Consider the following 12,236-nt stretch of genomic DNA (forward strand, 5'->3'; position numbering starts at 1 on the left):
ACATTGCCACATGAGGTCTGATAAAACCAGCGTACTTATTGGATGTAACGTTCAGTGGACAGGCGCATGGCTGACAGTCCTCGGCGGTTCCCCTGGATGGAGTTCCATAGAAACCCAGCAAGCACTGATCACAGTGAGCTCCTGTGGTGTTGTGTTGACAGTCCTAAATCAAAGAAAATAAATGTACCTTAAGAATTACATTGGTAATGAAATATTCACAAATTTTGGCACCTGAAGGAAGATAGTACGGCTGACAATGTCAAGCCAAATGAGCTGAATTTAATAGAATAGCCAGGTAGGGAAAGGAAAGGCAGGCAGAGACAGAGCAGACAGAGCACACACAGCTGCACACAAACAAGGTAATCAAGGAAAGCAGCTAGGCTGGGGAAGCAAAGTAATCAAGGAAAGAGCTGGGCTGCCAACAACCGGCTCTCTGAACAGTGAAAGGTAACAAGGGAAACCACACAAGGAAACAGAACAGGCTTATGCTGGAGAGCCTAGATAACAAGGAAGCAATCCATTCAGGTTCAAACCAGAACCACACACACACACAGAAAAACAGAACAGGGCTTTGCTTGGGAGCAAAGTTAACAGGCAAGTAATGCATACAGGTTTAAACCAGAACCACACACACACAGGGAAACAGAAAGGGGCTTTACTTGACAGCAAACCTAACAGGAAAGTAATCCATACAGATTCAAACCAAAACCACACACACAGGGTTCAGGGCTGTGCCCAGAGACACAGCTTAACAAGAAGACCGGTTCCCTTAGAATCAAACAACAGTACAACAAGAAAAGGGAAAAATAGACCTGTTGCAAAGGCAACGCAGAAAAGCTCCCTGAGTCCTTATAAAGGAGTAGGCTGATTATGTCACAAGTAGGAAATGAAGCAGAAGCAGGAAGACCAAAGCGAGGCTTGGTTTCAGGGACACCAAAGTTGGCTAACAGGAAGAAGAACAACAGGAAAAAAGGCAGACTAGAGAGGTCACAGAGCTAGATACAGAGAAACAGTAGGTCTGGACATAAGGGCACGACCACAACCGTGACAATAACCAGCAAGGCGCACCACACAAAAGGCAGTCCTAACTTTGCCTGGTTAGCATTGTGGGGGCTTTCAGGTCTGAGGCTGACCCTGATATTTCATGCAGGTGCCCAACATGACACAGCATTAAATATCCAGGTTATATTCCATCCACAGTGGTCAACAGCTTTAAAGCCATTGTGTATGACCCTATAGTTCTCAAGGTAAATCTCATAACAGGGGTTGGAAAGAAATTTTGATCTAGCTCACAACTTTTCCAGATTTAGCTGAAGTTAAATTCAAATACACTTGATATTTTCCTTCCTCTGAATGGCTTACAATATAAGGGAGTCTTTTACTAAAGATTAGCACATAAGAATAGCCATATTCATGCCTTCAAATAAATGAAGCAAATTGGTGAAGCAAGACTTCCCTTGGCTGAATCCATAATGATTCTGTCCCATTAAGCCAGGTACATCTATGTGTTCCATAATTTTTTTTTCACTTTAAATATTTTTATTAATGAAGCAACTTGCAACATTCAAGACAGTACAGATAATGCCAAGTTGACCTAAAATATAAGACATCCTTATAATATAACAGAAAAGAACAAAACAACAACCCAGTCACCCTTATGGTGAAAATTGAACTAACAACTCCCAATCACTATAAGCAAGGGTCTACACCCTCAGCTCTGTCCTACCCCCTTAAATTTGTTCAAGCATATAATTGCCTCACTTCCCCCTCTAGCCCTCCTCTTCCGTTCCTTCCTTCCCTACCACCCCCTCCCTCCCTCCCTCCCTTCCTCCTCCCCCTCCCCCTCCCCAACTATCACCTATGTGTTCCATAATTTTTATAATAGTTTCCACTATTTTGCCCAGCACTGATGTCAGGCTTACTGGTCTTTAATTTTCAGGGTAATCCCTGGAACCCTTTTAAAAAATTGCCATTACATTGGCCACCTTCCAATCTTCAGGTACTAAGAATGATTTTAATGACAAGTTACAGATTACTAACAGCAGATCAGAAATTTCATGTTTCAGTTCTTTCAGTACCCTTGGATGCATGCCATCCGGTCCAGGTGATTTACTTCTCTTTAACTTGTCAATATGGCTCAGTATGTCTTTCAGGTTCACCGAGAGTTTTCAGTTTCTCTGCATCATCAACCTTGAAAACCATTTCTGGTACAGGTAGATCTCTTATATCTTCTTCCATAAAGATCAAAGCAAAGAATTCACTGAGCCTTTCCGCTATAGCCTTCTCTTCCCTTTTGCTAATTCATGATCTAAAGGTCCCACACATTCCCTTAAAAGCTTTCTGCTTCTGATGTACCTGAAAAGGTTGTTACAGTGAGTTTTTGCCTCTGCAAGTTTTTTTTAATATTCTCTTTTAGCCTTATCAATGCTTTGCATCTAGCTTGACAGTGCTTATGTTGCTTCTTATTTTCTTCATTTGGGTCTTTTTTGCATTCTTTGAAGGACATTATTTTGACTCTAACAGCCTCTTTCACATCACCTTTTAACCATGCTGGCTGTCGTTCGCTCTTCTTTCCACCTTTGTAAATATCTAGAATGCATCTGGTCTCGGCTTCCAAGGTGGTATTTTTAAACAACATTCATGCCTGATTTAAAGTCCTAACCTTTTCAGCTGATCCTTTTAGCTTCTTTTAACCATTTTCCTCATTTTATCATGGTTGCTCTTTCAAAAATTAAATGCTGCTATAGTAGATTTCCGTTGTGGCTTCATTACAGATATTAGCTCAAACTTGATCATGTTGTGATCACTGTTTCCCAGCGGATCCAACACCTTTACTTTTAGTACTATGCCCTGCATTCTACTAAGGACTAGATCTAAAATAGTTCCCCATCTTGTTGGTTCCTGAACCAGTTGATCCAAGAAGAAGTCATTTATTATGTCTAGGAATTTTATCTCCCTGGTGCTACCTGATGTAACATTTGAGTCAATATTGGGGTAATTGAAATCACCATTATTATACTGTTGCCCAATTTGCCATATTTCCTAATTTCTGTACACATTTGTTCGTCTGTCTGTTCATTCTGTCCTGGCAGAAGGTAATACAGCCCTACCAGTATACTCTTTCCTTTTACACATAGAATTTCTAACCATATTGATTCCATGCTATATGTTTCATGTAAATTTTTCATTTTATTTGAAAACACTAAGTATCACTCCTTTTATACAGTCTATAGGTGGGCGCAAGACCTCGATCTAACATAAAACATTTTATATGAATAAAATAGCCTCAACAGCCCAGGGAACCTAACATGAGGACTCCACTGAAATGGCCAACATCATAGGCTCCTACCGCCTTAACTCAATTCCTTCTTTAATATATAGTGCCAACTCCAATTTCATCCATTTTTCATTGCGATATAATGTGTGCCCTGTTAACACAGTGTCCCATTGATTGTCCTCCTTTCCACCAGGTCTCCGAGATGCCTATTATATCTACCTCTTCATTTAGTGCTATATACTCTAACTCTCCCATCTTATTTTTAGTTTTCTAGCATTTGTATATCGACACTTCAAATTTTGTTTATTCCTTGCATCTACAAGTTGCTTAGAAGGGCCCTATGGCAGATAACATGTGCCAATCTTTAATAAAAGACCCCCTAAGCTTGTAGCCGAGGCAATGGAGGGTTAAGTGACTTGCCCAAGATCCCAAGGCCTTGTGTTTGAAGGTATGGGCTTTAGGTTTAACAGGTCTGGGAGAAAGTCCAGGACCTGTCAGACCCTGGTCTCCCCCATTCTTCTAAACCCTAATGCCAGCTCCGAGATGGCATAGGGTTTGCAGTGGGAGCAGTGCCCTTGTTTAGTGTGATGCCTGCTGATCATGAAGGAGGAATGTGGAAGACCCTCATTTGCTTGCAATTAGCGGTCAGAGTTGGCAAGCTCTTTGTGACAAGCGCTCACCGGCTCTATTGGATGAGAGCAAACGCAGGTGCTATTATGGCACTATTGGCCTCTAGTGCCCGCATCTGCTTTTGATCATCTGAGCCTCAGTGATCAAGAATCAACATCCACCGATGAACTGTTCCAAAGATAACCATGTATGCAGGGATTTACTCCTCTGAGTATTTTCAAACTAATGTGTACTACAAACAATGTTCCACCATAAAGCAAAGTCTAAAGCTGTACTGTCCTCCCAGTGGTTTAAAATAAACAATTATTACAGCTATCAACACTGAAAGAGCTGCAAGCCTTCGCTTAATAAGGATAACCGCAGTCCAAGAGCTTTGTATATTATTACCACAATATAGATAAAGGGACAGATTCAATAAATGACACTGAAAAATAGGTGATGGGAAAAATCAGCACTTGGTTCTATTCTATAAAGAGCGCTCTGTGATGAACACCCTGCAAAGAATAGCAACTAGCAAGGATTCCCACACCAAGATTTGGGTATGAGGACTTATGTCAGCTGAAACCTGGTGTAAATCTTGACATGCAAGTTGGGCACAGATCTCCAAAATTTTGTAACACTACGTGCATGTTTTGAGAATGCCCATGACCTGCTTATGTTCCACCATGGCCATACCCCTTTTCGGTTGCACACAATGAGATTTGGTCACCCAGACTTATAGAATAACACACGTGCAATTCCCTAATTGGTGCCAAATAATGTCAATAACTGATCACTGTGAAAATGTGTCTCAGATTTGAATTGAAATTATGTGGTGATTCAAATGGCTTGATTGTATATTGTGTTAATTGGTTTGTTTTTATGTTTTGTTATGTTTGATTTTATTATGTATGTTGGTATTATAACCTGCCTAGATTGTAATACCAATATATTATATGTTAAAATATCAGCATACTAATGTTTTAATAGATTGTTGGCATTCAATTATTGATGTTAATTGGCTCATTAATCAATTAGCTTACACAAGCATCTTAGGATCGTGACCAAATTTTGATGCAGAAAATTGAGCACCCTGTATAGAATCTGAAGGTAAGTCTCTGGGTAGTTTAAAGATGGCGCATACAAAAATGTGAGACTGTGTTCCCAAAACATCCCTAAATTAGGACAATGTATTAACATGTAGGACAGGGATTCTCAACTCAGTCCTGGGGACACACCTAGGCAGTCAAGATTTTCAGGATACCCACAATGAATATGCATGAGATACATTTGTACCTGCACCCCTAGCTCCAAGGTCAAACTCCCCCTTTAACTGCCCCCAGACTGAAGCTCAATAGCCCCCTGATAAGCTTCCACCTCCCATCTGTGATCCCACCCCTGGCTTTACTGGGGGTCTCTGTTGTCTAGTGGGAGCAGAAGCAATTCCTACTCACTTCTGATCCTTCAGTTCAGGTTTCAAAATGGCACCCATGACACCTAACATTTTTCTCATGGTACTACTGCTATGGGAGGCCATCAGATAAGGAACATAGAGGGATATGGAGGGGTACGGATATGCATACAAGGGACTCTGCATTTAACAGGACCATTGTAAAATACAGGGGGAATTGTGTATGTTTGAACCCGGGCATCTCAATTGCCACCTCCATGATGTGTCTAAAGTACAGCTCACAAGCTCCTATGTTGTCTTTATATAAAATAGTCCCAAAATAGGCACCTACATGGACTTCCCACCTAGATGACCTGTTTACCCTCTGAGTGTCTGAAGGTAGTTTGTAACCTAAGCGAGACACTCAGATCTCCTGATTCTCCTTTCATTATTGGAAGTAGAACAAGGTCATCATCAGCAAATGAAAGGTACTTAAACCCTCCTTTTTTTAAAGATCTTGCATAATAGCTTCAAGTATTACATAGGAAAAGTGATATTACTGAGTCTTGAGGAACCCTATTCATCAAGGGTTTGATAACCACAAGCCCAATGCTACATTTGAGGTCTCTCTGCAAGAAAAGACAACATTCATTATACCTACTGTGTGTAACTGTTGCAATAACAACTGATAGTTCCCAGTACCATGTGAATGCAAAGTGTTATTGTCCATCTAACCATCTGTGCAAATACTTTATGCAGTAAAATGCTGTTTGAATCTCCCTGCCCTGTTTAGCCACTCATTTCAGCATGAGCAATTCTGTTAAGCATTAGTTTTTACTTTATTTTTATTTATTTATTTTTTTACTACCACAGTTAGACCTGAAATGTCATGAAATTATTTATAATATCAAAAACTATTTTAAGCAACTTTGCAACATTAGCCAAGCAAGGGGGCATTTTTACATATCTTAAAGCACTTATGCTCACTACAAACTTTGCAAATATATTCCAATGCATAATAGTTCAATTTCCAGTGATTGAAAGGAAATTCAGCTCATAGATTTATACAACAACTTGCCTAGATTTGACATTTTAACTCCAAGATAAGCTTCATGAAAGCATAGCCATATACATTTGTCAAAAATTAGCATATTTCCAATCATCTGCACGTCAAAGTCATTTCAACAATATGAAACATGGTTACAGAAGTCAAATGTTCACTTACAAAGCATACGCCGTAGATATCACACTCAGCAGCATGGCCGTTGCATTTGCAGGACTCACAAATACCTCCAAATAGAATTCCATCCACACGGTAGTATCCCGACATACAAGACTATACAGGGATAGATAATGTTAAACCAAACATTTATGAAAAGCAAGGAACTGGAACTGATTTGGAAACAAAAATGAAACAAATTAAATGCTTAGCTTACTAGTACAATTAAAATACTACTTAGAGATTTTGTTGGTATAAGATTACTATAGGATTATGCTAGATACAAAGTCATCAACAAAATCTGCTATTATGAATCAAATTCCCAAGGACATTTACAGGAATTTAATGTTAGAATATTATGAGATGCACACAAAAATATGTCATCTAATTTAAAGAAAAAATACTATATGAAATGAGAAATATCATTAAGGTTTGATCTCAAATTTTCATGTACTGTGAAAAAATTCTACAGTTTTGAATATATTCATCAAAAAACTATGCTTCAGAAGTTGTGCTACGTGGAGGGGCATAATCGAACGGGGCACCCGAGTTTTCTTGAGGGCGTCCTCGTGGGATGTCCCCGCAAAGGGGCGGGGGAAACCCGTATTATCGAAACAAGATGGGCGTCCATCTTTCGTTTCGATAATACGGTCGGGGATGCCCAAATCTCAGCATTTAGGTCGACCTTAGAGATGGTTGTCCCCGGTTTTCGGCCATAATGGAAACTGAGGACGCCCATCTCAGAAACGACCAAATCTAAGCCCTTTGGTCATGGGAGGAGCCAGCATTTGTAGTGCACTGGTCCCCCTCACATGCGAAGACACCAACCGGGCACCCTAGGGGGCACTGCAGTGGACTTCAGAAATTGCTCACAGGTACATAGCTCCCTTACTTTGGGTGCTGAGCCCCCCAACCCCCCCCAAACCCACAGTAAACAGGGGGGCTGACCGCCATCATAGCTCTCTCCATCTTCCCTTCCGCTGACCGAGATGTCACTTTTTCACTGAGCAGCCTTTTGCTAGACATATCACCCTCTAATATCTGCAAGTATTTGTCCATGGGGGCTTCACCAACAATCGAGGTAAAGTAGATTAACAGCGAGGGGGTACTTCAGAAAAAAATGTGGCGGAAATAAAGCGAGCTCCCCACAGAGGAAGAAAACACATAGTTCTCCTCCCACTGCATCATATGGTCTCATGGTTTTGTTGTTGATTCTTTAAATACCAGCTACAGTGGTAAAAAAAAAATATCCAAATATTGGTCAATACTAAATATCCAAGTAAGATGGTAAGTGCCAGAAATTTTCCAGATGGTGGCAATATTTAGTGCTATCTAGATAACTTATATAGATAACTTAGGACAGCCTTCCATCTGCAGAAGTGAACATAGTGGAAATGGCTCCATGTCTTTCTGGGGGGTTTTTTTGCCACTGCTGCTTCTGGGACGTAGCAATGGCAGAAATGCTTGGATGTGTGTGTGGGGGGGAGGGGGGAGGTGAGGAAGAACAGAGGTAGGGGGAGACATGGAGGGAGAAGTGTGACAGTGGGGGATATCGGACATGGGGTGGCGAAAAAGAGAGAGAGACAGAGACAGAAAGAGATGTTGTTAAATGTCTCACTGCATATAATGGGACCCTCTGCTAAAATAGCATGACTTGTGGCAAAAGAACACGCCTTAACAGTAGCCCACTTTGATAACTTCCCCCAAAGCATTTTAAAGTTACTCAAGGAGCAACTGGAAGCCAGTGCACCCTGGAAAGTATCAACATACTATGATAACTTTTTTTTTTTGCATATACCATTAGTCTTGTGGATTTGATGTGCACAAGCTGCAATCTTTTCAAACAAAAGGAGAGTAGTGGCATGATGGGCCAGATGCTCTTTAACAGACCATTCCTGTTTGAAGCATGCAGGTGCCCTTTTACTAAGGCACACCCAAAAGTGGCCTGTGCTGGTGTAGGCACGTGTTTTTGACGCGCACTGGTCCATTTCCTGAGTGCGCCTGGGAAAAAGGGATTTTTTAAAATGTGACGGAAAATGGACGTGCGGCAAAATGAGAACCAGCGTGTGTTCCTTTTCAGCCAGAGACCTTAATGCCACCCATTGACTAAGTGGTAAGGTCTCACGCGCTAACCAGGTGATAAGCGTCCAGCACGCGCCAATGGCCGATTACCACCAGCCCCGCGGTAGAAAACAGAAAATATTTTCTACCGCATGTTTTGAGCGCACACCAAAATGGAATTACCACCTGGGGAACATGGTAGCCGGGCGGTAGTGCCAATTTGACGTGTGTTGGACGCGTGTAGGCGCCTATCCAGCTTATAATCGAAAGACAAAAACGCCTATATTGCGACCCAAATCGGGAGATAGACGTTTATCTCACAAAAACAAATAAAGCGGTATAATCGAAAGCCGAATTTGGACGTTTTCAACTGCACTCCGTTGCAGATGCGGACAAAGTTGATGGGGGCATGTCGAAGGCGTGGTGAAGGCAGAACTGGGGCGTGGTTATCGGCTGATAAGAGATGGACACTTTTCGCCGATAATGGAAAAAAAATATGCGTTTTTAGCAAGAATATAGGGCACTTTTCCTGGACCCTGTTTTTCCACGAATAGGGCCCCCAAAAGTGCCCTAAATGACCAGATGACCACTGGAGGGAGTCGGGGATGACCTCCCCTGACTCCCCCAGTGGTCACAAACCTCCTCCCACCACAAAATATGCCGTTTCACAACTTTTTATTTTCATCCTCAAATGTCATACCTACCTCCCTGGCAGCAGTATGCAGGTCACTGGAGCAGTTATTAGGGGGTGCAGTGGACTTCAGGCAGGTGTTTTTGTAAAAGTGCCCCCTAGGGTGCCCAGTTGGTGTCCTGGCATGTGAGGGAGACCAGTGCAGTACGAATCCTGGCCCCTCCCACGAATAAATGTCTTGCAGTTATTCGTTTTTGAGCTGGGCGCTTTCGGTTTCCATGATCACTGAAAAACAAAAACGCCCAGCTCACAAAAAGATAAACGTCCATGTTTTTGGAAAATATGGTTGAATCCGCCCCTTCACGGACCCGTTCTCAGAGATAAACGCCCATGGAGATAGGCGCTTCCCTTCGATTATGCCCCTCCACGCATCTTTGTAAAAGGGCCCCACAGTTTGTTACAGAAATTTATAGTGCCCACCATGATTATTGTGCACACCAAACTAAGTCAAACAGCTGATCTGAGCTGTGAACTGTAAAGAAAGGAGAGGCACCATGGGCAGGAAAAGTAGTTTAGAGAAATGCTGGGTCTGCTGTGCTACCAGATGAACTCTCCTGTAATAGAGTGGCTCCCGGGGGGGGGGGGGGGGGGGGGTGGACACGACACAAATAAAAACACTGGACCCTGGGAAAACCTCCCTAAACCACTATGTACTGAGTATGTAATATTATTCTCCTGACCTTAGCCTAGCCCTGCTCACTTGTTAGGAGGCTAAATTTAGAATCTCAGATAAGGAGCATTTTCAGTTTGCATCATCTGGGAGCCTAATTCCTTAAGTCAGACACCAACATCTTTCAAATATCAGCCTGATAGAGCTCTAGGACAAATGCAATATATACATAATAGAAAGTAAGTCACCAAAATGTTAGAAATTCTTCTTTTACCTTTACAATAAAGGGATGCCTATGAATATTTAAACAAGTTACCTCACAGGAAATGCCTGCATAGCCTTTAGGACATTCACAGTTTTCCACTTCTACTGCTGGTAAAAGGTCAATGACATTAGGGCTTGCTATATCCAAAGTGACAGAATGTAACCTAGAGAAAGGGAGGAAGAGACTGCTTTATTCTGAAACAGAAAATGTGTTAAATTTTCATTAAATATACAACTACAATTTAATACATGAAAATGAGGTTATGAGGCTCATTCAAAAAACACGCTGCTGCAAAAACATAAATGTAATTAAAAAGTGAATAAATCTCAGCAGCATGTTTTAAAGCTTGGCAAGCTCTCACTGATTGCTACTCAGATAAATCTCTGACCATCTGTCTGTCAGGTTATTCTCAGTTATCACATTTTTTGTCACTTTTGCTTTATGGCACTTTTCACATTGTTCCCATTTTCCATGGTATGACTGTTTACATTCACCTTTCACAATCACATATTGTAGGATGTAAGGTATACCTTCCTTTCACATATAGTTCCACCACTGGCTCTCCCCTTCCATCTTTTGTGTTTCCTCTGCCCTCTTTTCAGCTTATGTTGGTTTTTATAAATGTGTGATTTATCCCTTATATTCATCTCAATATGTATGTATACACTATTTTTTTCATATTTGTTAAGGACTCCTGAAGAAGGCTACGGCCAAAACACGGTCGCTTTTATTTCAGGTCTAACTAAGGACATCCACGTTCTCACCCAAGCGAAACCATTTCGCTAGCCGTTATACGCTGGAGGGGCCCATCTCGTAATGCCGCCCCTAACACGCCTCCTGTGTGGACGACCATAGATGGGCGTCCTCGTGCTGAGGACGTCCTTACTGCCCAATTTCAATTATTGGATTTGAGCGACCTTCTTTCATGGAACCGCCCATGTGCCTTTTGTGTCACTTTTTGGACGCCCTTCTCTTTCGAAAATGAGCCTGATAGTGATCTCATCTTTGTTAAATGTTTCAGACATATCCATGTACTTGCTCCCATGATATAACTGAATTCTATTACTCTGTCTCACTGTATTTTCAAATGTAAGCCACATTGAAACCAAGCTTGCTTGGGATAATGTGAGACAAAGTGTAAAAAATAAAAAAAAATCCTTTATCCTCCTCCTTTTAAGACACTGCCTATCCAGCTGGATGGTGATGGCACAAGGAAAGCAAGTTCGGTCCAGTGAAGACTAACTCAAAATAACCTGTTCCTTACCTGAGCCCTAGTATTACCATATTGAAAATGTGACCATACCATGCCTCTGTGGTTATGTTCCACTAATAAGCTAAACGATTAACTGGCTATCTTGAAAGGATTATATAACTTTTGGATGCACGACTTGGGACACAAACACACACTTATTTATTTGATATCACAATTCATCATGTACAGCCAGAAAACAACTTTTTAGGGTGGATAGCGTTCACAATGAGCTCCTTTTATTATTGACTAGTAAAAAAGGCCCGTTTCTGACACAAATGAAACGGGCGCTAGCAAGGTTTTCCTCGGAGTGTGTATGTTTGGGAGAGTGTATGTGAGAGTGAGTGTTTGAGAGTCAAAGTGAAAGTGTGAGTCCAATCCATGCTCCTCAGTCACCTGGCCCCTCCATTCATCCCTATCCAGCAATTCCGCTGTCTCCCTGAGGCCTGCCCTGCAATCCATATGCATCCATGGCCATCTGTCCCCTCCATTCATCCCTATCCAGCAATTCCCCTCTCCCTGAGTCCTGCCCTTCCAATCCATGCCCATCCATGCTCCTTTGTCACCTGGCCCCTCCATTTTTCCCTATCCAGCATTTCCCCTCTCTGCCTGAGGCCTGCCCTGCAATCCATATCCATCCATGGCCATCTGTCCCCTCCATTCATCCCTATCCAGCAATTCCCCTCTCCCAGAGTCCTGCCCTTCCAATCCATGCTCCTCTTTCACCTGGCCCCTCCATTCATCCGTATCCAGCAATTCCCCTCTCTGCCTGAGGCCTGCCCTGCAATCCATATCCATCCATGCCTATCTGTCCCCTCCATTCATCCCTATTCAGCAATTCCCGTCTCCCTGAGTCCTGCCCTTC

At 42.1% G+C, this 12,236-nt stretch overlaps 1 protein-coding gene across 1 annotated transcript in view; it reads right to left on the reverse strand.

The window, feature by feature from the left end:
* The window catches only part of LAMA1 (laminin subunit alpha 1), a 357,026-nt gene that overhangs the window by 195,667 nt on the left and 149,123 nt on the right, over nt 1-12,236 (reverse strand). Inside the window, 3 exon segments of the mRNA XM_030213227.1 lie at nt 36-163; nt 6,502-6,612; nt 10,174-10,285. Coding sequence (XP_030069087.1) covers nt 36-163; nt 6,502-6,612; nt 10,174-10,285 — 351 coding nt within the window.

This window comes from Microcaecilia unicolor, chromosome 1, assembly GCF_901765095.1.
Source record: "Microcaecilia unicolor chromosome 1, aMicUni1.1, whole genome shotgun sequence".
NCBI classification, from domain to species: Eukaryota; Metazoa; Chordata; class Amphibia; order Gymnophiona; family Siphonopidae; genus Microcaecilia; species Microcaecilia unicolor.